The sequence below is a fragment of the Patella vulgata genome, chromosome 7, assembly GCF_932274485.2.
Source record: "Patella vulgata chromosome 7, xgPatVulg1.2, whole genome shotgun sequence".
Lineage (NCBI taxonomy): Eukaryota > Metazoa > Mollusca > Gastropoda > Patellidae > Patella > Patella vulgata.
Genome location: NC_065885.2, coordinates 51,488,382 through 51,513,982, shown reverse-complemented (window position 1 = coordinate 51,513,982; position 25,601 = coordinate 51,488,382). Strand labels below are relative to the sequence as shown.

Below are 25,601 nucleotides of genomic sequence, written 5' to 3'. Positions count from 1 at the left end.
AGTCTTTATAGGATATCTATGCATGGGGCACCCTAACATTATGTCTATGAAGCTGATTGTGTCCTCCTGCACTTACAATTAAGGGGAGGCAACCCCTTTTAAAGCGGACAACCGGAAGTCGTATCTTTAAAGAAAACAAGGAAGATGACGGCTTGTTGACATGTGTGACTTGTTGAGAAGAAAAGATGGACAAAGAAAATCTTACTTTGCGAACTGGTTTTGTTCTATCGCAGGTGGGTAGTTTTATCTATGTCGACACTGCCTATTGGAGTGAGAGTGAAATATTTTGGATCAAATACACAACCTTAGAAATTCATGAGACGTAAAACGAAAATTGTTCTGACTCACACTCTCAGTCAGTCACAGCCCCTATATTAGTATATTATGTCAAAGTACATATAGGCCTATACATAGTGGGTTAGTCACATACTGATGTGTATATTGTAAACATCATCTGTCATTACTGCATTTTATTAATGTCACTGTCCGCTGGAAATGTTACCTTTCCCTTTTATGAACAAAGAATATAAATAAAAAGATTTATTTCATTATCATGTCATATTCAAAATAACTATTCAAAATTGAGACACTGAATAACTGGTTTACAAAACATCCTATTATTTATATTTATGATTGCTCTAGAAGTTTTTGTACTCCTCAACCCACGTATGTAAAACTCTGCAATAGCAGTTTTTAATATTATTAACTCTCTCACTCAGAAATATGACACTATAATATTTGTACTGTTTTAAAATGATTCCTGCCCTTTTTATACGCCCACATTGAAATGTGGTCGTATATTGTCGTCTAGAGGCTAAAGTTAATATCCGATTGACTTTAAATTTATATACAGTGTTTAAGGCCATGAGACGAAGAAGCCTATTGATTTTCAGTGATTTCAGATAATTACTGCCAGAGTTATGGCCCTTGATCACTACAAAAAATCTTGTGGACGCTCTAAAGGCCAAAGTTAATTGACATTAAATTTATACACAGTGTTTAAGGTCATGAGACGAAGAAGCCCATTGATTTTCAGCGATTTCCGATAATTACTGCCAGATTTGACTTCAGATTGATACACAGAGTTTAAGAGCTTGAGACGAACAAGTATATTGATTTTCAATGAATTTTTATGACTTGAACAGCTAAATCCATGATATTGAAAGTTTTGTATACTAAACGTTAGCATGGGGCAGAACTTTATAAAAAACCAAACAAATTCTAATGGTTTTCTGATAATTACTTCCTGAGTTGTTACTCTTAATCAGATTTTAGTGTATTATAAATGTTTCATTACCGAAAGAAGTAAAAATATGCGACAACACTTGTTGACTGCCCGGACGATTTAGCTGCTGTGGGCATGTTTCGTTGCCTGGCAACCTATCTTTATACGCTCACATGGAAATGTCATATACATGACGTATTGTTGTTAGGGCTGGACAATAAATCAATAATATCGCAATATGTAAATTTTATTGACAATATTTTTTTGATCATTAAAAATACTGTAATAATCTAATTTATCTTTTTACTCGATATTATAGCAATTTCTTTAATAATATAACACAACACAGTTCTATGGATTAAACAATCACTATATTATAAACAGTAGAACGTTAAACCCCATTTCATTTCACTATATTATAGTGAATTGAAACATAGTGTAAATCAGATTGGTTATAAGAATTTATACTTGATAAATCTGCACTCAACACTGTTTTGTGTTCAACTAAGGCTGGACAGTAATTTCAATAAATCAATTTATCACAATAAGCTTATGTAACTTTTATTGACATTATATTTTGACTATTAAAGATATTGCAATAATTCAATCGTTTGGACTTGTTACAAGTCTTTATATACAGTATTATTGTCAGATGATGTCATGATATATATAAGTTTATATAGCAAGCTCACCACCATCTTTATTTTTCCGCGAAATCAAATTGATATTCCTGTTTTTAATCCCACTGAATCCAAGCAGATAGATTATCTAGCATTGATATTGCAGTAGATTAGGCTGTGAGAAATTTAGAGCTGTGCGATATTTCGTTTTTTCGATATAAAACTGTCACAGAAATAAAAAAACGTCAAAAATACTATCTTCAGAAAATATCGAAAAAATGCATATACATTTTCCGGAATGCAGCTTAGAATTTGGAGACTCGTGTTTAACTGGGGGTTTGGTAGCCGAATGATCTAACGCATGCAGTTTAAATCTTAAGGCCAGCCATTGAGTCATGTGGCGTGATTTCGATTCTGAGCATACATGTATATGTAACATGAGTGGGTTTTTCTCCGGGTCCTCTGGTTTCCTCCCGAAATGACCTAGTTTGTGTCAAGTTGATGTTAAACCCCATATCTCTCTCTTTGGCTCAAGTCAAACATATCTGGAAAGATTGTATTTCTTAATTTTATGTATGATTTGTAGTACAGAGTTTCAGAAGGCTGCAACCCTCTTGTTCTTTAAATCTGTAATAATGATATATACATATGTACTCAGAAAACTGTATTAATTACACATAGTATTGGTAGCATATGTTCAGTGTAATATTGCTATGCCATTATGTAGTTGACAATGGATGTAAAAACTAGAACAAATTGTAGAGATGACTCACATATGTACAGTGTAGCTGTGTAAGTCATTGCATTATATACAATGAACTATAATGATCAGAGTACATGTATTATATTATAATGTTTTGTATATGAATGCATAGAAATATATATTTCTATGATGAACCCGAGAAGAGTTTTTGAGGTGTGTCTAAGTGACATCCAACAGTGATTCAGTCACCTTGTTATTTTTCAACACATATTATTTCAGTTATTGGGGGGAAATTATTTTAAAGGGACTATCCCGATTTGAACAGAGTCTCAAAAATAAAAGTCTGAGTAAGTATAAAATTTAAGCACCAAAATATAGAGGAATGGTGTATTTATCTAGTCCCAAAAATTCAGCCCAAAATATTGAGTCGTTTGGACGTGAACGCCAAAACTGCTTATCCGGACACGTAACCATTTTAAGATTTCGGATCAATTTTTTCGTTGGGTGACCTAATAATCGATTCCCGTTCCTTTAGAGGTCTATACAGTGAATGACCAATGTGCTGTACTTGATAACGAAAGGTAAATTTCACCTACACATTATTTTTATAAAATAAAAATCTGGTTTTATCCAGATACCGAATAATACAGCTTGGGACACCGGTCTCCGTTTCTAGATTAAGACTGACGGGTTTAAGTTGTTTGAAAACGTATCACATATATTGAGTTAGTTGCTCAGCCCTAAGGTAGAGGATTATAAGGGATTTTAACACAAAACTAAGCAGTTTTATGCTCCGAAATATTATAGGGATTGGCTCTTTAAAGAATACATGAAAAATTTTAAGCTACTGAAACCAAATCTACCACATGAACATTTTTTCCAAAATCCTTTTGATACGGCCACTCTGAAATGCTGATGTATTTTTTGTCCCATGATCTCTTAGAAAAATCTTGTGGACTCTCTTAGAGGATAAAGTTATTAATTGATTGCTTGAATACACAGTGTTTATGTTTATGAGATGAATTGATTTTCAATGACTTACAGTGATTACATTCACAGAGTTATGGCCCATGATTACTTTTAAGAAATGAAATGAAATGGGGTTTAGCGTCCTACTTTTCTGCTCCTAACCTGGGCTAATGAAGACGGGCATACGCCATACAGTGTGCTATGAGGGAAATTTTGCCCGGGCAGCGGCGCTATGGCCTACTCTTATATCGAATTCCAACTGCCACGGGATCTTTTACGTGTACGCCAATGTGTACACGGTACCTTGGTTTTTCGTCCCATCCAAACGACTAGACAGCTTTACTTGTCAGCCCCACCGTCCTGCATCACTGACAAGGGAGAACCACGCCGGAAAATCTGGATGAACTTTCTCGGCCAATGCAGTGATCGAACACCCGACCTCCAGGCTAGCGAGCTATCGTCTTACCCACTTAGCCACGTGATCCCCATGATTACTTTTAAAAATCTTACAGATACTTTAATGACTAAAACTATCACTATTATCCAATTGATTTGTAATGACTAGAACTATCACTATTATCCAATTGATTTGTAATTTATACAGAGTGTTTATGTTCATGAGACAAAGAAGTCTATTGATTTCCAATAACTCAATCAGCTAACCTTGTCATCTGACTACATGTATCAGTACATGTTTTGTATAATATATGCTAGTACTCTGAAACCTATTAAATTTTAATTATTTCTGATGATCATATCATAGGTTGTTACTCTGGATCCGTTTTTATTCGCCCACATTGAAATATAGTTGTATATTGATGTCACAATAAATTTTGGTTTTGATTATTGTGGTGAATACTGATTGCGACAATTTCTAAGAATTTATAGAGTCATTGCCTTTGATATGTCATATAAACTTGCCAATCACCCAATGGCATTATACAGTTTAAATTTATTTTTATTATTTACATAAAGAATTTTAATGTGACAACCTATTATGCTTAGCTTGGACGAATTGGCTGATGTTTGCCTCAGTTTTTTAGACTAGCAACCTATCGTTAGTGTCTTGTCTTGACTGGACATTTCTTGTCTTCATCAAGCAATGATAGAATATATGTAAAATCAATACAGTTAACGATGACCAATTAGAGAAATACCCCTAATTACCATGAAGTAGGCTGTTAATTACTACATGTAAATACCATTGAAACAATTATCATTTAACTTGTTAGCTGAAGTTGTTTTCAAATGGCAAACATGCTTATATTATATATGTACCTAGCCATACACCTAGTGTGGAATTTAATCTTTAATTGTCTGACATAATATACTGATTATACTGGTGCATATGTAAATGTATATTACATCATCTAATTTAGATTGGTAAATTACATGAACATGTATGCTAAATGTAGCATGAAGCTTGAGTTATGATTAATGAATGTTAAAACTATCTAAAACTAATTACTATATTTAATTAGTTAGGATAATATATGCTTGTGACCTGGGAGTAAAATTGTTAAATATATACTTACTCATTGATGTTTTTTTTTTTAAGTGCCAACTAATTATAATAACAGTAATGTAGTAATGGGGGGGGGGGGGGTGGGGGATACAATTAGGTAAAGACATGGTGCATTATAAAAATTTACAATTAGACATATGTAAGTACATGTGTAGCAAGGTGATGGTCATTAGAATTGGAACGGCCATAAATTCATTAGACATATGACAGACTCAGTTATAAATGCATCCATTTATTTGCAGATTTACACTGTTTGTCCTCACCCATAAGAAGGTAGGGCTGTGGTTTTGGAATTTGGACATTTTTGCTTTTTTAGAGATTTCAGTCAGATATGACATAATAATGTTCAACAGTTCGAATTTAAAGCAAATGTCTTGTTACTTGTGTAAGCTGGTTATTGACACCCCCTCCCCTCTATTGTGAAAATTTTATAACCCCTAGCAGGTATGACTAAGCTATACTTTTGGTATTTATAATACATGTGTTTTATCTGAAAGAATCTTGTAAGAGTGTTTGTAGTTGTTTTCTCTGCGTTGGTGAGAGGTTATAATTAATGACTTGTTTGTTATATTATATTTAATGACTTGTTTGTTATTATAGAATCCCAGTAAAAGATGGAAAGTACGATGGTTTACATTAGAAGAGGAAATATTATCATGTTATCATAAATCCAAGAAGAATGTAATGATAGAAACATTTCCTTTAAAAGGTTGTGCTATTGTTTGTCCATGTTTAGATGAACCAGGGTTAAATCCTCAGGTAAATATATTGTTATCTATCTGATGTGTGTTTCTTATCCTGGGGGGGGGGGGGGGGGGGGGGTAAAGTCAGGGGAATGAGCACAGGTAAATGTATTTTTATCAGGGTTGTAATGTTAGGCGAACAAGCACAGAAAAAAGAAAAAGGAGAGGTTGCATTTAAATTTGTTGTATGATGGTTGTGATGATACAATAAAATCTTATCTTATAGTTATACATTATGTTTTTTTGGGGTTTTTTGTTTTTTTTAAATTGATGTTTGCTTTTGATCGAAGGAGCACAGTAAAGAGTAAGAAGGTATTATTTCACCAATAAAAAAATATTTGTTTATTACAGTGTCTAGTGAAAATATGTATGCCTACAGGAGAGGAGTTATTACTACTGGCTGCTGGACAAGAAGATAGAGATGGTTGGGCTCATGCTATAAGTGCTGTTATACGCTCATTAACTTCATCAGAAGAGGTAAGTAAACCAATAAATATTTCATTTCCACTAAATATTAAGAGTTATTGCCCTTGATATGCTTTTATTGCATGTAATGACATGAAGTTTAACGTCCTACATTTCTGCACTGACTGGGATAATGAAGATGGGCATATGCTGTGCAGTAGTGTGTGCTGTTACAGAAATTCCAACTGCCAAGGATTCTTTTACATGCTAATATGGCCATATATTAAATCTGGAATGGCTTACCTGAACCCTAACTCTTGTTCACTGCAGTACAAGTAATGTGTCAAGATGTTTTAACATATATTTTATTTTCAGAAATCTCCTCATAAGATGCCTTTTAAAGATTTTAGAGCCTATGCAAATGTGAGGTGGGTATACTAGTGATATAGTATTATATATATAATTATGATATCCTAATTTTAAACTAAAGAGATATAAATGGCATCCATTTTAGCACATAGGGGTGGGGGTGGGGGAATTGCCGAATGGTTAGCATGTGCGCAGCCGCATTGTATCGTAAGGTCTGTCATTGAGTCAACTGACGTGTTTTCGATTCCCAGGTTGTACATGACAGGAGTAGGGTCACCTGTCCAACCTTGTGGGTTTTCTCTCGGTTCTCCGGTTTCCTCTCGTTGCTAAAGGCCCCTATGCGCAAGCGAATTATTGAAATAAAAATTGAACCATGTGTTAGTCCCAAAATGACCTAGTTTGTGTTGAGTGGATGTAAAACCATCTCTCTCTCTCTCTCTCTCTCATAAAAAAATTGGACATCATCTAGTATATAACCATGCAAAAGAAACTAGAAAGACTTTACCAAGGATGCGTAGAGTGTGATATTACAAACATAGAGTTAGCACATGCATTAATATTTGAATATTATTTTATTTAACAGTGAAATTATTGGAGCAATTCAAGAACCAGGAGCTGGTATTGAAACATCTTCACATGTTAGAGGCAGCAATGTTTATAAAAACTGTTTTAAAGGTACATATTCTTTACTTGTTCAGACTGTTCATACTTTGGTCTAATGTTGAATGTGACAAAAAGCTTCTTTTGACATCCATGTTGAAAATCTTATTTAATGACACAGCAAAGCTGTGCTCGATTGCAGTCAATGTAATTAAATAATGGTTCCTTCCCACCCATGTTCCACCCATTTAATGTATTTTTAGTAAGAAATTGGATTGCAGACTGGATTTTATTGAGGTAAACAATTGAATATTAATCGGTTTGATGTTCGTTTTATACATTTTTATTTGTCCTCATTTAATGTGGAAGTATAAATAATTATCCTCAATCTTGTTAGTCAACTAGACATAAAGATGAATCCTAACAAAAGTTGCACATCCGTGAACCAAAGCATTTTAGCACCTTTAAACCTTCCCTTTAAAATGAATGTTTGATAAAATTTCAGGTAGTGATGTAGTTGATTGGTTAATGAGATGGTCAATTGTTCGTAATCGAGGTAATGGTGCTGCCATGGCACAAACTCTACTAAAATTAGGACATTTTCAGGAAGTAGATATGAAAGATGGTAGTGATGGTGTTAGTCAGAAGTTTAATGATAATGATAAACTCTACAGATTTGTAAGTTTACTCTATATAATCCACACTGACAGAAACTACAATATATATTTATCAAATATTTTAACATTCCTATAAAATTAAACATACATTATGCAAGAGCTGAATCTGCCTATTGCAGGTCTTTCTCTAGGCCTGAAATGTTTTTCTAAATTATTAATTAGACATTAATTAACTGATCCATGCCATAATCAACTCTCGATGGCATGGGATTTCTCCGATATGAAATAGATTAGAACGGTTCAGCCATATTTTAATTTAATTTAAAAATGGAGGGGCGAGACTTAGCTTCGAACAATCAGTATGGTGCTTACAATTATTGCACATTTTGTCAAACCTGCAATGGCTAATATCTTTGCATGCAATAGAGTAATTGGAATGAAATTATACATTTTACATTATCTATTTTCGAAGTATTATAGCAAGAATGGCTAGCTCTTTATCTAAATCTTACATAATGCATCTTTAAACTGCGAAATCACTGCCATCAAGAAAAATATCTAAATAACTTCACTACTTTATTTTGACCTAAATAAAATATTATAAGTAATGTAATGTGTGTTATATTTATATAGACATCTATTAATCTGGGAGCTAAGAGAAATAGTTACTATGATAGTACAGACAGTGAATCAAGTTCTTCTGAGGAAGAAGAGGAAACAGACAAAGATGAACAAAAAACAGAAAGATTAAGGAAAGGAAAAATTTTAAAGGAGTCTTTTCTTTTGAAAAAGGTAAATTACATTTGCAATGGATTAGCATATGATTGTTTATTCAATGGGGGATCACGGTGGCTAATGGGTAAGACACTGGAGATCGGGTGTTCGATCCCTGCATTGGCCGAAAAAGTTCATCCAGATTTTCCGGCCTGGTTCTCCCTTGTCAGTGATGCAGGATGGGGGGCCTGACAAGAACAGCTGTCTTGTCGTTTCGGATGGGACGCAAAACCAAGGTCCTGTGTACACATTGGCGTGCACGTAAAAGATCCCTTTGACAGTTGGAATTCAATATAAGAGTAGGCCGTAGTGCCGCTGTCCAGGCAAAATTTCCCTCATAGCACACTGTATGGTGTATGCCCGTCTTCATTAGCCCAGTTCAGAGCAGAACAGTAGAACATTAAACCCCATTTCATTTTATTTTCATTTCATTTGTTTAGTCAAGCTATATGTGATGTGGTCACAGAATTACTAGAGACATTTATAGAGTTGTAACTAACAAAACAAAGGTTAAATATAAAAGTCCATTGCATAAAAAATGAAACAAAATTTAGATCTGTATTTTGACATAACGATTTTAAAAATATTTTTGATATCATCCTGTAGATACTGTCACAGCCATTTGTCACAAACTATAGGGTTAATGTTGCATTTGAAAGTGTGTTTGATGAATCATCAACTTGAAAGTGTTTTGTTTGATGTATATATCTCATTGTAAAAATGCTTGTATCACATATAGATAATGATGAATTATTTATGACTAATGTATATTCTATTCAGGAAGACAATATGCAAGGAAATGACTACTTTGATTCAGTAAAAGACATTGATAATCACCTACATATAAAGATTGGGTTGTAACCGGATCCTAGACTCACTTGAAATTGTATTTTTATACATGGACTAATTATTAATATTTATTGTTAATAATTATTTTCAGAGAAATTTAAGAAAAGGTTGGAGAGTAATTAAAGCTACATTAAAAGATAGCCCTTTACATATACAATACCAAAAGGCAGCTGATTCTGTGGTAAGATATTAGATAATAAGTAAAAAAGGCATGATGGGAGCACCGACAATTCAAGTTTCCTGGAGGATTGGGGTGCATGCTAACCCTCTGCACCCCGGAGAAAATTTTGACTCCATTAAAGGCTCAATACCACTCTACAATACTACTTTACAATATTTCAATTAATTGATGATACAAATTTCATCTTAACACACCTAATTTAAAAAATTGGAAAAATTCAACTAAATGATTTGAAAAGCCTGACGTAAAGCTTTTCAAATGTGACTTGGATTTATATATATTTTTGAACCCTTTGGACAAGTAAAATAGGATTTAATGGATAATTTACACAACAGGTAGGACACTAACACATCTAGTACTTAGAATAAGGCTATTTATTATTTTCTGGAGCTGTCAAGCCAGCAAGAGTGTTATTGTCCCTTTAAACTCCTCCTCCCTCAAACCATTGAGAACATTTTTAAAATTGGACTCCATTTAAAATAATTGCAGTGAATTTGATACCAAATTTGGGTTGAGGGGGTGCATGCCAACCTCCCATACCTCCCCCAAATTTGGGTATAATAGTTTGATAAATACATTTTCTTTTTGGATACAAAATAGATTGTCTTGCATTAGATGTGCAAGCTTTTTTGAAGTTGGATGAAAGGGGAGGTGTCCCGATCACACCTTTTTTAGGCTATGTGGGGTAATGACCCCCTTCTGGCTATGCCAATGTTGTTTTGATGTTTCAAGATATGTTATATTATATTGTAGTTGATGAGTCCAGTTAAATCAAGTAAAGTATTTTATCTAGATGATAGTACCATAACAGAAACAGTCAAACCTGCTACAGAAAAAGGTAAAATATATCATTTTTTCTATTTACATCCTTATCTTGTTTCAAAGCGAAAAATCAAATATCTATAAAAGTATGCACGAGTTGTTTCATTCAGCTATTGAATGGCATCAAGCTCCATATAATGTTGTATTTATCATATCGAACAGTTGAATAGGTGATTTATCTCCCTTGATAGAATCTACTTTAACATAGGGGATGCTCGATTGAACGTTCCAGAATTGAATTCTCTCAATCCCAAAAATAGTGTCAATCGAGTGAAAAGGAGAATTTCGGAGTACAACGCATGTGCCGACTGCATAAAAAATATCTAAACCAATCATGGCAGCTGAAACATATTTGCTATCTAAAATATGTCACGATTCTACTCACACCACCTCAGCTGTTGGGACTGGCAGAACTGTGATATGACTTAATTCTGTATCACTTGATTGCAGTTCTGTCAATTCGGGACGTTCCAGGCTGACAATCGAACATCCCCTTTATATTGTATTTATCATATTGCATAGTTTAGTAGGTGATTTATCTCCCTTGAAAGGATCTACCGCAACATATAGAAGATAAAATGATGTAGAATGATATATTGATTAGTAGATGGAAGTAAATGAAATACTCTTTAGAAATGGTCACAAAAATCAGTTCCCTTGCATGCTGAAGCATGCTTAAACTAGAGTTATTTCCCTTTTCATATTTTAGATTTTTGTATTTCAGCAGGTGGTTCAAAGTATAAAAGTGCCCGATATAGAGTTAGTATCCGTAATAGTAAAGGTAAATGTATAACACTACAGTATAAAGATGAACAAGAGAAATATGAATGGTTGCCTTTCCTACAGACAAGCTCCAAAACTCCATAATTTCTACTGAATTTAATATTAAACAACCTGCCATTAGTTTTTAGGTTGTAACCATGGTTTGTTAACTTGTTTTTATATGGTATATTGGTAAATGTATTTTACACTTCATTATTACGTTATACATGTAGAATGAACAAATTGTTTAAATTTTGCATTTTACAATTATGTATTTTGAAAATTGAGATTTATATCATTTTTGAATCCTGCATTATGGGATGTTTAATTATCCTCGGTATTCCCATGGGGGAAACACATAGTCAAATTATCCACCCTTGATATTTGTGCTATTTTTATTGACCAATCAAAAAATTCCATAAAGATAAAGAGAGTGGGCAAAGAGAGGTAACTCACATTTTGTTGAAACTAAGATCGCGGAATCATTGTAAACTTTGTCAAAATACTTTAAGACATCTTTTTGTGTGCATGTCAATTCTTTAACATTAAATTTCTTTCAAAGTTTCTTATAATCAAATTTACAAACTGCTGTATTGAGGTGAACATAAACAGTGATGCTAAGACTGGTATTGTAATCTGTTTTTTGATTGGTTCGTAGACACAACCTATGTGGCCAATGAAATCATCAAGGGCAGATAATTTGAATACCCCGTAAATGGACCCAGGGATCAATGGAGTAGATCAGAATGATACCACTGGAGATACCGAGGATGATGTTAAATTGAAAGACTACATTTATTTTTGGTCTTTTTCTACAAACTAGTCAGTTTTACTATTTTCTATGCAAACCTAATCTATATAAAACTGTAAACAAGGTTGTGTATATAGATATGAAATTTGCCAGTTTAGTTATAAGACTCATGTTTTAAGAACAGTATTTACTTTAGATTGTTTTTTAACATAGTTTTATATGTTATTATTTTATGACAGGATATATTCAACTGAATGAATACTTCAACAGATTATTTGTCAGGAATGATAACTTGTAAAATTGATCAGAATATCTACAATTTATATGCCTTGCATCTATGCATGATCAGCTAACAGGTAGCGAAACAACTGCTGATTTTTCCACATACAGATCAAGTTAAAATATTTTCAAAATGGAAACGTAACTGACATAAAGAAAAATGTTGCTTTGTTTTTTGGGCCAATGTTCCCTAGATGTTGGTAATAAAACTGCTGATCTGTTGCCACTATTATTGTTTTCTTATTTTTTTTATGTCAGTTTTCTCTGTTTATAAGTTGTTGTTTTTTTTTTTGTTAAGAGTTTACCTTTTGTTATTTTTTTTTTCTTTTATTAACAAACCACCAAATAGAGAGAGAGATTTTGATCGAGATTCAAAATTTTTATGTGATTTCAAAGATATTTGAATCATTTCATTGTTTAATTAAAAGAAATATGATTTCTTGTCATGTGGAATATTTTATATATACTTTTTAATATGCATGTTTTTATTTAGGTTGATTAGAGAAATTTCAGTGATAAACTCTACACTGATCATTAATTATGTCAACTGGATATTTTCAATGGTAGTACTTTAATTAGTATTACCCTGTTAAACATGGTTTATATAGGGAAAGATCTGGCTCAAACTTACACCACAGTGGTGTAGCTGAAAGATGCCCTCACCCTATTGCAGAACTCACTTGTACCAAAGAATATCTGTCCAATTATGGACAGACTTGTTCGATCCCTGCATTGGACGAGAAAGTCCATCGTGAATTTCTGGTGTGGTTGAATCCGGACTTACCACTGTTATACTAGAATTACCTGTATTCATCATGCTATAAAGATAAAATTGAACATGCTAAGATGTGGAAAACATTCATCCTCTCTTGGGATAATGATAGATTCTTTTAATAGTCATTTTGTTTTGAAACTATATCAGAGGCACAGGAGCTATTTATATTTAAAATGGGAATCATTTTAACCAAAAATAAACAACTTAAAGTCTTCCGATGTTTTTAAATGAATATAATGTAAATTATCATAAATTATGTCATATTCTAATATTAAATGTTCATTCATTAGTCATGTATGTATATACTCTCTTATCTAGTTATTCTGTTAGACATAAAACTTGTTTTTTTAAAATTTATCTGCAAATATGTGTTTGTTTTATCATATAATTCTATTAAAATAGAATGAAGGGGTTGTTAGCCACCAAACTATTTACATAACAATCAGTGCCAGATCTACCTATACGTTTGGCATGCTTTTATTAAACGTACTGTAATCTTAAACATCCGTCATCATCCTCGGCCTTACTCCGTTTTGTTTAAAACACTCTAGTAGTAAGGGTTAGGGATTGGGAGTGGCCTCACAATTGGAATAATTTAGGGTCTTTGTTCACCCAAATCTGGCACTGATGGCAATATACAGAAAGACTTTCCTCAGAAACGTTCATTAGCCCAGTTAGATGTTAAATACCATTTCATTTCAATATAATCTAGGCTATTATGTCTGTGGGTTGTACACTAGTAAACAAAAAATTAAAGATGCATTATGCAAGAGCTAAATCTTTAGGCCTGAAATGTTATCTAAACTATTAATTAGACATTAATTAACCTATCCAGACCATAATCAACTCTAGATGGCATCGCTAGCCTGTGATCTTTAGTGGATTATGAGAAAATTTACTGCATAACTTTCCTTCACGATTTAACGATCAAATGGATAATCGAGATTATGTTGTTTATCGTACTGACTTTAGTAATGATGATCAAGGCTAGCCGGAAATTTCAACCGCTTAGTTCTCGGTTCATAGTGGATCAATTTGAATGAAATTTTCAGCAAATTGCCTTTACTGTATCTAGTTGTTAACTATTATAGTGAGAACTGCCAACTCGTTATCGAATCTCCAATAATGTATCTCTAAAGATGCATTATGCGAGATTGGAAATTCTGTAGCCCAGATTGTTTATTATCGTAGCAACTGTGCTGGACAGTAAAACCTATTGGCCTGATTAAAGGCGATTTTGTAGGGGTCTTAGAACTCTTTATTCAAGTCCCAAGCAACTATTTGTATGTTTTCAAAGAAATATCAATATAACGTCCATATGACGGTGTTGCTGGAGACAAACATCTTGGTAGTGGCCTGGATACCTTATCTATAGCATTGTTGCGTTTTGTTTTGTTTTGGGGTTTTTTTTAGCGAATTTCGTGTTTCAATTATCTCTCGGCAAAGTTAACGATTTTTTTAATTACTAACGGTTATCAAATAGTTCTGTATGTCGGACCACTCTATAAAAAAATTGGAGTCGAGTTACGTAACCCCTATAAAGTAGTTTGACGATTTGATTTGCCAACTTGTCCTTTAATTTTACGCGATGATTGCCCCCGGTTTGATTTCGTATACGTTTTGTGTATTTTTACCGTGCTGAACCATATGTGTTTTGGAGACTTTCGTGTGTCCATACACACTTTAAATGCAATTAGATTGAAAAGAAAACGTGAGTTTATAATTCAACATTAAATTTTTTAATATATCAGACCTGTCATACCAATAATAATATCTGTAGTCTGTGACTGTCTGTAAGAAGTTAACACGTTAATCGCTAGGCAGATATAAGGGGTTAACAATGGAGGAGTTAACGAGCCGACAAAATTCACATATTAAATAAAAGCCTTCGAAATTTGGATTGCTGAAGGGAGAATGATGTGAGATAATGAAATCTAACCAGATGGTAATTTGGACCAAGATGGAAATTGCAATTCCGTCGTCTCACTAATCGGGAAAATGTACACGTCTGTCTTAACGTTAATGTCGACGTAAAACCATAACATGCATAATTTGTTTTGTTTTTTTAAACAGTTGGAATTGCAGAGTGATAAGCAATTCCTGTAAGGCAAACACCTAGACTCTTTTAGAATTGGTAATGGAATTTACCCGACAAAATAGATTATTGAAATATTCAATATCAAAAGACTGATATGTTTTAAAAAGCTAAACAGTGGACATAGGATTTAAATAAATAGTCAAAAAAATAGTTGCTATGTCTTTATAGTGGTTTCGATCTGAAACTTTTGCGTGACAAGGAGTAAGGTCGCCTGCCTAACATCGTGGGTTTTTACTCGATATTGCAGTTTCCTCCCACTGTTAAAGAGCCCTATATCCGCGCATAAATACTAATTGTTGAAATAACATTGTACCATATTATGTTAGTCACGAAATGATCTAGTTTGTATCGAGTGGACGTTAAACCCATTTCTCTTTCTCTCTGTTGCAGGGGCAGATTGGGTCATCGGGCGATGGGCCGGTCGGACAAAAAATTAAAAAAAATAATTTTGTCCAATTCGTCTACAAAACCCTTTTCCTGCTGAACATTATATAGGGGGGGGGGGGGGGGGGTATGGACCGGCCATGGAGCGATGATGATCATGTTGTATGTGGCCGGTGGCTTTAACGGGCCGCCACGCCATCACTGGAATCTGGAATGGGCTGGTATAACGGACTTTCTGGGCCGGGTGTGCTGGGTGTGGGCCGGAATTCGGAATCCTGCAATGGGGATTCCGAATTTCATCCGAAAATTTCATCGAATTCACCCGACACTGTCGCCCGCAAATTTACTAATTATTAAGTCACCTGCACCCTGTTTGTGGGGATGCGCCAGAAACGTCTGCCGATGGTTCGTAACTCCAAAAATATTCAATTTTAAGGCCTCAGCAAAATTTGACGATAGCTGGTCTGCTTGCTGAATATAAGTCCGAGACGATTTCCTGAGGCTGGTGTTTAAAAACATTCCTTGACATTTTTATAAACTCGTTATTTTCAGAGATGAAATTACAGAATTGGGATGTCGGGATTTCCAAAAATTCAAAAATGAATTGTGTCCCGTGCGCCTATGCATGTCCGCTCCCACTCCGTCAAGGCCACCTGTTATTCAGTATTCATAACTGGTTAATAAAATGGTCAAAATTTTCTCAACAACTCCCATTTTTTAACCAGTTAAATTCTATTGACTCTTGACGATACAATGATAATATGTTAATTAATAATATGACGATATGATAATTTCACAGGTTGATGGTTGTAAATTACTTGCAGGTCGGGGTTTTGGCCTAAATTAATCGATTTATGAGCTATATTATTTGACAGATTATAATCAGATATGCCAACAAATCGCATATTTGGGGTTCATTTTTTAAAAATATCTGCTTAAGATAGGGTCGTCCTCGTGCTTATCGGCCAATCAACGTCAGGGGCGGATTGGGCCGGGGACCGGCCCGGACCCCCCGTTCGGACCCCGCGGTCAGTAAAAGGGGGCGCTCCGACACGGGAGCCCGGGCCGGTTCCCGGCCCCAATCCGCCCCTACTCTGTTGCCTAGATAAAATTTGTAGGAATACATTTATTTGTAGCTTAAGTATATCTTTATCAAGTTTTGGTACTGTATATTATTTCGAGTGCGACCTGAGTATATACAATACTGATATAATTCAGCTATGTTTAAATGATTAAACCTATAATTTATATGATATATCGGGGTTTCAATAGTTTGTTGTGGGTGTTAGATGAATTAAATCCGTCATTAATGTAAAACAAAATAGGGTAGACCAAGGGGATGCCGTGAAATAGTGTGGGTTTGACAAACACTCTACGACAATCGTGTTCTGTGATAGCCATTTTCCAAATAAAACCTATCGTCAGAGCGACGGTATAACTTTTATGCCTACTGAAGGAAAACGTAAGAAGAATATTCAGGATTTTCCGTCCCTATTTCCTACTCTCAACAGTATATATGTAGTCAGTTGACAAGCAGTAGGAGGTGACAGAAATTGCAATAAACAAGTTATTTTTTCACAGACTGGCAGAAATATCGTGTGGAAGAAAAATTAAATCCCGTGCATGACATACGCTACGTACATGCCAAGGTGACCTCGATATTTTCGCCCCATCCGAACGACTAGGCGATCTTCCTTGCCAGACACTCCATCCTTATATAATCTACTAAATATATTGGATAAAAGAACATTTGTTCAAAGTTGAAACTTTTATACGACTGTGTGTCAGGAATTATCACATCAAATCTAATGCAGTTTTACTGGGGATTGGAGACAACCAACCATACACCTATAGTATTATGTTAAATGTTGTATTCTGTTACAAAAACATGTCTTATTCAAATTATCTTAGAATGCTGAAATTAGTAAGAAGTAGACAGGAACAACCCAGTTGGTCTGGTTTTAACAACAGTGTATGAAGGATATAGGTTTCATTCAGTGGGATACATTTTTATTTAGTTACAAAAATAGACCTGAACCTTACATATTAACTATCAGGCGGTAGGCTTGTGTAATATACACTGCAGTATTCAGTAGGCCTAAAAATAATAAGTAATATCAAATAATAGCTAATCAAATACTTATTCTAATAACAAACTTAAAACATGCAATTACATAAAGATAACGAGGGAGCCGCGGTGGCTAACCAGGAGGTCTCAGGTTCCATCCCGGTGTCGACCGAAAAGGTTCCTGGGATTATTTCGGTGTGATTTCCCCATATCATTGCTGCAGGACCGGAGAGCCTGGCATGGAAAATGTTTAGTCGTTTAAACGAAAAACAGGTGTCGTGTACGTACGTTGTCGTGCTCGTAAAATAACTCTTTACAATTGGAATTCGAAATAAGGGTAGGTCGTAACGCTGCTGTCCGGACAAAATTTACCTCATAGCACACTGCGTGCATGGCGTGTATGCTTGTCTTCGCTCGGTCGGTGCAGAACAGTAGGAAGCTAAACCCCATTTTAATTCATTTAAGACACAACAACAAAGACAAAAAATAAACAAGAGAGGATAAATCAATATCTGTTGTACGAAATAAAAACGGGATAAAATCTATACGTAACCGTCCTTAATGCAAGAAGCCGAGCAAACCCGGGTAGCAAGTCAAACCAAGACACCGACAGAAAATCGAATGAAAAATTTACAAGTATGAGAAATTGGTACATCGCTCATTCGTGGTTTCTAACGTAGACAAATACTCAACCTTCCGATTGGCGATAATATTTGAACGAATCACGTAACGAGTTCCGTAATGTAAAAAGTCATTAAAGTTTAGAAACCGACGTATATAATGTTTTTATAGTTAAACAATGAAGGAATTATCACAACAAATGATCTTAATATACATCTTTCTTACTCTTTCTTTTATATTTACATTGAACTTATTATTGGTAGGTTTTTTAAACCCAACATAAAGTGACAGATTTCGTTTGGGGTGTTAAATTCTCCCGGGCTGTATTCGCACCCTCAATCTAAAGGCGGACTGAGACGTTTTTGACAACATGAATAAAACAATACTTCGCATTATTCGTTTATTACAGCTTGTGGGGCTTAAGTTGCAATTGGCGAGACTAATCTGGTGAATGGCGTAATTAGCCCTACAAATCTCTTTAATTCGCCCTTTTCTATGTGAGTACTGCCTACATCCAGGGGCTATTGTTGTCGGCTTAATCAGCTAGATAACTATATGAGGTTCGAGTCTGCTAATTGTCCGTATACAAATTATTCTATTCTTTGTTTTTCTAAGGGTTTTTACGCCGCGCTACTTCCAGACGATATTTAATAATTCTGTGTTGGTTTAAGACAATTCATCCTGGCCGTCAACCATTGTTCTATTTTCGTCGTCAAAAGAACTTTCAGATTAGGTAAAGAAGAACACAAAAGGATTAAAGGACGTATCACGTTAATCTTCGAACAGTTCGAATCTACAGCGACAGCTCCCGTCGTCCGATTTTTTCTTTTCTCAAAACATCTGTCTGGAAACAGTCGAGAAAGGACGCCAGCGATTAGAGAAGAATATATATTAGGCCATTCTTACATATCGGCAGAGAAACTCATCTGTAAAGCAGTGAGCAAAATTTTATCCCAAAATGGGAAGCCATAGATCGAATTCGCCGAAGAAAACTCTTCTTATTAGTAGTTACAAGTGTTTCAATTAGTAGTCACAATTGAGTCTATTTAGGAATGGTAACTCTATGTGTTACTAAACCGTTATAATTTATAGTCATTTTTATATACCCGAGTAATGGACACAAAACAAATTTATAACGGTTCATATCCAGCTAAGCGAAATAAGTGGTTTGTTGAAATAGAGCGAAACGAGAATTACAGTATAATATAAACATTTGTTAATCTGTTATGTAGGTCTGTGTTTTGTTTATTACATAATATAAATGGGAAAACTGTTTCTAGTTGATAACATAATCTGTAAAGAAAGGGTGTTTAGTATGCTAAAGTTTAAAATAAACAAACTAAACGTGAATATATTATATAAATTGACAGCAAAATATTTTCAAAGATGTGTCTACAATATACTGAAGCTTGTTACATTTCTAAAAATAACTTTAGAGTTGATGTCAACACGCTGAAATGACACAATATGATACAAAAACTGCCCCCCTCCCCAACACAAAAAAAAAAAAACAAATAAAAAAATAAATACAGAAGGAAATGAAATGAACTGGGTTTTAACGCCCTACTTTTCTGCACCAACTCGTCTCAATGAAGACGGGTTTATGCCAAACTGTGTGAAATGAAAGAAATTTTGCCCGGACAGCTGCGCTTCGGCCTACTCTGATAAGAAGAGTGTCTCTAGTTGTTCGGAATGTACGCAAGGCTATAGCACAAATATGACCTGATGTATTTCAGTTATTAGGCTAGAGGGTTATATGTTTTAGTCATATCACATTCGAATAGCAAATGGGGATATACACAAGTTGACGTCTACTGTATGGACATATACTGTCAGGGCAATTGTCTTGTTTAATTTTTAATTGGTGGCTTTTTGCAATGTGAATGGTATCTGGCAAGGAAATGCGTCTAGTCGTTCGGATGGAACGAAAAACCGGGGTGTATACAATGATATCACATTAAAGATCCCATGGCAGTTGGAAATTAAAATAAAAGGGCACAAAAATAAGACGTTCAACCCTATTTAATTTACTTCTACAGTAAGCTTAGGGTTGGAACAGTCTATCAATATTAATCATTTTTCTGTTCGTGAAAATATAACTATTTTCGCCTATTAACAGAAAAATATCTAAATTGTGCACCCCTATACACGACAGATAAATTTCATTTAAATAACTCTGAATAGCAACATAACTACCATTAGATTGGAATCCATTAGGTGGTTTCAAAAACAAATTAAAAACGTTTACATTAAATAATACCAAATAAAGGGTATTATTCTACAAATATGTCTAAAATTGCACTTTTTAATCTAATCTAATTCGCTTGCGTAGGAGTCTTTAGCAGTGGTGGAAAACCGGAGGACCCGGAGAAAACCCACGAGGTTGGACAGGCGACCCAAATCCTTGTCACGTACAACCGGGGAAGGAATCGAAACCACACCAGTTGACTCAATGCCAGACCTTATGATACAGAGCGCGCACGCTAACCATTCGCCCCCCCCACTCCCATAGTGCTGATCATCTTCATTTGAAAGAATATGAATAATCACCACCTATCACTTTAGGAAATGAAATGAAATGGGCTTTAACGTCCTATGGGCTTTAACGTCCTACTGTTCTGCTGGGATAATGAAGACGGGCATACGTCATACAGTGTGCTATGAGGAAATTTTGTCCGGACAGCAGCGCTACGGCCTACTCTTATATTGAATTCCAACTGCCATGGGATCGTTTACGTGCACGCCATATATAGGGCCTACACGGGACTTCGATTTTTCGTCCCATCCGAACTACTAAACGTTGTCCCTTGCCAGGCCCTCTGTTCTGCAGTATCACTTTAGGGGAAACAGTTCAAATTGTGAGCCTGCAAACTTTGACTAAAACCCACAGAATTGTTTTGGAGAAAACTCAGATTTTAACCTTTAAGGTGACCCTGTCATGCCCCGATATAGTCAATGAATTTCCATTGCAAAACTCGGAATAACCACCATTAAAGAAACACGCCTACTAAATTTGGTATAAAATATTTCAAGTGGTCCAAAAGAATAAATCAAAAATGTAAAAAATTTACATACGGGCGGACTGACGACGAACAAGAGGTATACATACGCCACTTGGGCTAATAAAACTGAACGACGGTCATATCAAAACCAATCAATAATATCACATTCAAAATATAGAAATAGAATAGGTCGTAAACTATAATACCACATCAAAACATGTTATTTTCTCATAATATGTATGATCAAACTAACTACGAATGATATAATGAGTCATTACCAGCAATGGAATATGATAATAATGACGATATGATAATTGGGTATATTATATAATAAGCTATAGGTATAATAATTCTAATACGTGTTAATTACTGTCCAGATCATCTGTATCAATATTCAATCTCTAATTAATATACTATTTAATATCGTACTTATATATTGTTATATTTAGTCAACATCAATATATGTAGGTCTAAATACATTTACATGTATACCATGGAAATGCACAGAATTTGATGTGTCTTTTAGCTGTATCAGAAATATACTATTTCTTTACCCGGTTTTAAACAAACCACTTACTTCTCTGTTTTACATTCTAGCAAATTAATTGTCTTCAACTATTTTAATTGCATATCAAGTTCGGTAGTTTCCTGAATCCTCTTGAATAGTCTTGAATACGCATCGTTTTTAAATCTCTGTCCATTTCAGTAGTGCATTCAGTTAAATATACTAAAAATTTAAAATAGACATCAAAATATCCCCTGTACTTTAACGGATATTTCTTACATCCACCTAGATCAATCTTTATAAATTTAGAACTGAAATAGGGTTTAACGTCCTACTGTTTTTGCACTAACCGGGCTAATGAAGACGGAAATAAATCTAGACAATGTAATTAAACTGTCCAGCAAGACAGAAGCAAGACGGACAGTTCATATTTAAATCAAATAACAACAACACCACCCTATAGGCGGAAGCGGACGTTATACCCAACTACACTAATATATTATTGTCATTATTAAAAATTTGCATAAAAATTCACAAAAGTGTTCCGATGTGGCTTTATAATACAAATATACATTTATAAAAATTAAGATACATAAAAGTGTATAAATAAAAACTTTGAAAGACGAAAATAGATGCACAATAATAAAGAAAACGTTTAGAGTAACGTCAAAAGCTGATAAAAAAAAATAATAAAAGTGGATAAGGAACAAGCACTAGATTCCAAACTCGTAAAACAACGCCCGTCTCATATTTGGTGCTTTATTAGGTGTTTCTAAAATATCAATGTGCGCTTGGTTATGAAGTCATGTGATAATAAAATATGTTTTAAATAATATACTACTCGATACGAAAATAGGTTTATAAAGCGCGATTGTAATAGTCTGTAAAATTGTCAATAAAAGTATAGAAGTCTTATAGGCCTACTAAAGAGATTGAAATTGTGTTTAACGTCTAATCGACATAAACTAGATCATTTCCGGAGTAACACATGGTACAATTTGATTTCAATAATTCACTTGTGCGTCAGATCATTAGTAGTTCCAGCTAAATTCTTACAATATCTTCAAATAAAATTACGGGTCCGTTCTTTTATTGGTTATACAGATTCTAAGCCAGTAAATGAACGGTTCTGAAGGAAGTCGAGGAGGCGATCTTATGATATTTAAGGGATCCATTTTCATATTAAAATGCCCCCCCCCCACCCTGCCCCCAACAATGATGTTCACTTTCGTTCATTTGTAATAACCCAGAAACGATGCAAAACTATATCGAGATAAATTTTACTATAATTAATTGCATCCAACCAAAATCAAACAAAATTGACTTAGAGGGAGAGAGAGAAAAAGAGAAGGGGGGGGGGGTAAATGTCCAGTCGACACAAACTAGTTAATTTTGGGACTAACATAATTTAATCAATAGGAGGAATCTGTAGGTACCGGAGAAAATCCACGAGATATCTTGAAAGGCCCATGTGTGTCTTTCTGACAACTAGTTATTACAATATTATGCAATTGTGAATTTGGAGTGAACGTAAATCCAATGATCTACGCAGCCGAAATCTAGTTTCTGCACTGGCAAAATTCTCCCTCGGTTTCTCATTTTGTTAGCGTAACAATTACCGGTTTATGTTGGTTTAAACGCAAGTATTTAATAACATATAATTACACACAATATGAAATACATAATAAATTATATGGATTCGGAAACAAGCTATAAGGCATACATTAATCCGTCTCAGTCTATGTTGATGACTGAAATTCATACAAACATTTAACCCAAATGTAGATTTGTGTTTTCGTGTGATTTAATTTTGATCGGAGAAAAATTTCTTTTAATATTTTGTTTTTGATATGAAATAGGTATTACGAGTTTCTACTGAAATAATTTAATTTTCATAACATTAATGCATATTTGGATTATAAATTTATATTCTGAGTAAAAATCAGACAAATATCACGGTTTAATTAGACAGCGATTCAATTAAAAATAAAACTGTAAAAATCTTTCTTCTAATCCAGGGTATCAATATATAAATTCTATAGGCATGTTTGAAATCATTAAGGCTGTTTATACCATGATCTCTTCTGACAGGTAAAAACAAGTAAGTAGTGGACAATAGACTGGCCGTTAGTAACCGCATACTGACCAATTAGAATGAGCGAGCTTAGAAAGCAGCGAAACACATGAGTTGACAACAAAGGCCCACTGCGGATTGTTACATAACAGATGAGGGTATAAATCGGTTTGCTTTCCGTTGATTGGCAGTGGGGTCACTGATGTCCAGTACAGGTAGAGAAATAACTCACCTGTTATCAAATCTACAGCTATGAGTTACACTACTGCATGTCAGTCAATATTGATGGAAGGAAATCATGGAGCTTGATGAACAGGTAAGAATATTTGACAAATATCATTTCAGCTAATGAATTCAAATTGTATATTGTTCATTATTTCAGTATGGCAAAAAGCTGCAACATTTTGGTTTTATTTTTTAATTTTTAATAACTAGCATATTAGTTCATTCATAATCAGTGATCATACATTAGATTTCTAATTTATTGATCAAAACATAAACTTTACACGTTTAAATACTGTGCTCAATTTATACTTGATCAGTGTGCATCTATGCGTCTTTGCACGTGTAAATTGCTGACTTGTTGACCTATTTGCTTCCGATGTAAACATTGACATCTCTGATCTGTTCAATCTGAAATATCATCTTCTGTTGCATCACATTTTATCCTACATTTCGTTTAAAATTACAATATAACTCTATATCTTTAAAGTTTGAAATAAATTAGAAATTTAACATATGCTTTATCTTAAAAAGAAAACAATAAATACTCAATACTTCTAGTAGATCCCAAACGTGGAACATTTTTATCTTTCGTATATACATGGCGCATAAAAACTTGATGGCATTCATTAACAAATTTAATGGTCATTAATCAAATTGAATAGATTTTCGAACCGAGAAAAACGTTGACAATCATATCATGTAACTATTAATATGGTTCTGGTGTCTATTAGGGGAAATGCAGCAGTTTAGGTTCTATTTGTCATCATCTTAGAAAAATATTATTATAGAATGGTTTGATCGAGTCATTCAGAAAATATGTCAAGTTTGTTCATATAACATGCATATTAATGTTACCGTAAATAGGACGTGTCGCTTTCACCAATGTCATACCGAAGTTCCATGCGTAAACTTCTAGCAAGAGTCGCCTTATTTTCAACCTTATGGCTTTTTTAAGGGTCCTCCGGTTTGCTCCTATTGGAATAAAATTATAATGTAAGTTAGTCGCGAAATGACCTAGCTTGTGTTGAGTGGACGTTAAACTCTCTGCAAGGGCCTATATTTACTCTTGTACAAGACTCTCTTTTCTCCTTTATTTCGCATGGTGATTTGTGCTAAACTCGGAATATTTTATCAACACAGTTAACAGGCACACCATTTGGTGAAATCCTATTTGTCATTTTGTTTTTTTGCCATCTGAAAAATCTATTCTAATCAAACCGAAAAGTGGTTTAAAGTCAATTGGTTTATTTCATTCAAAAGCCAGGCCTCGACGTGCTATTGTTAAATTTGAATCATAATAATAATACGGTGGCATAAAGGTGAGCTGTTACCAGTCCTCAGTGAATAGAAACCACCAACTTTTTATGCTTGGGTGGTTGGAAGTTATTTGCCTGGGGCCATGCTCGAGTGTTATCTCTATCGATTGTCGCTTTCTTGTTATTGTCCAGTTTGAGCCAAGTTACGTAACTCTGGAACAGGTGAAAGCACACGACAATAAAATAATAGACGACGCCATTGTTAAGAGGATCATTTTCCCTGGCGATAGAACAAATTACGTACCCGGTGATGCCGCGGGGATATAAGTAACTATAATATGTACACGAAACTTGGCTTCAAGCTATACTTATTCATTACTTAACCATTTCAGTTACATT

General features: G+C 34.4%; 1 protein-coding gene across 2 annotated transcripts; it reads left to right on the top strand.

Moving 5' to 3' along the window:
- The first annotated feature begins 92 nt into the window (after positions 1-92).
- Positions 93-13,326, top strand: LOC126827688 (pleckstrin). 2 transcript variants are annotated; one of them, XM_050557142.2, is made up of 10 exons: positions 93-233; positions 5,643-5,801; positions 6,137-6,262; positions 6,566-6,618; positions 7,143-7,234; positions 7,665-7,837; positions 8,410-8,568; positions 9,491-9,580; positions 10,334-10,418; positions 11,130-13,326. In XM_050557142.2, the coding sequence occupies exons 1-10, from the start codon at positions 186-188 to the stop codon at positions 11,267-11,269; spliced, it is 1,125 nt and encodes a 374-aa protein (XP_050413099.1). In that variant the 5' UTR covers positions 93-185; the 3' UTR covers positions 11,270-13,326. The 2 variants fall into 2 exon arrangements, with proteins under 2 accessions (XP_050413099.1, XP_050413098.1); XM_050557141.2 differs by having other exon boundaries at positions 11,127-13,326.
- The last annotated feature ends 12,275 nt before the right edge of the window (positions 13,327-25,601 follow it).

What these genes read in the sequence shown, in the direction of transcription:
- LOC126827688 (XM_050557141.2), top strand. Translation starts at nt 186, where the DNA reads ATGGACAAAGAAAATCTTACTTTGCGAACTGGTTTTGTTCTATCGCAG. An exon ending in CTGGTTTTGTTCTATCGCAG is followed by an intron (nt 234 to 5,642) that starts GTGGGTAGTTTT and finishes TTGTTATTATAG; the next exon opens with AATCCCAGTAAAAGATGGAA. An exon ending in AAAAGGCAGCTGATTCTGTG is followed by an intron (nt 9,581 to 10,333) that starts GTAAGATATTAG and finishes ATTATATTGTAG; the next exon opens with TTGATGAGTCCAGTTAAATC.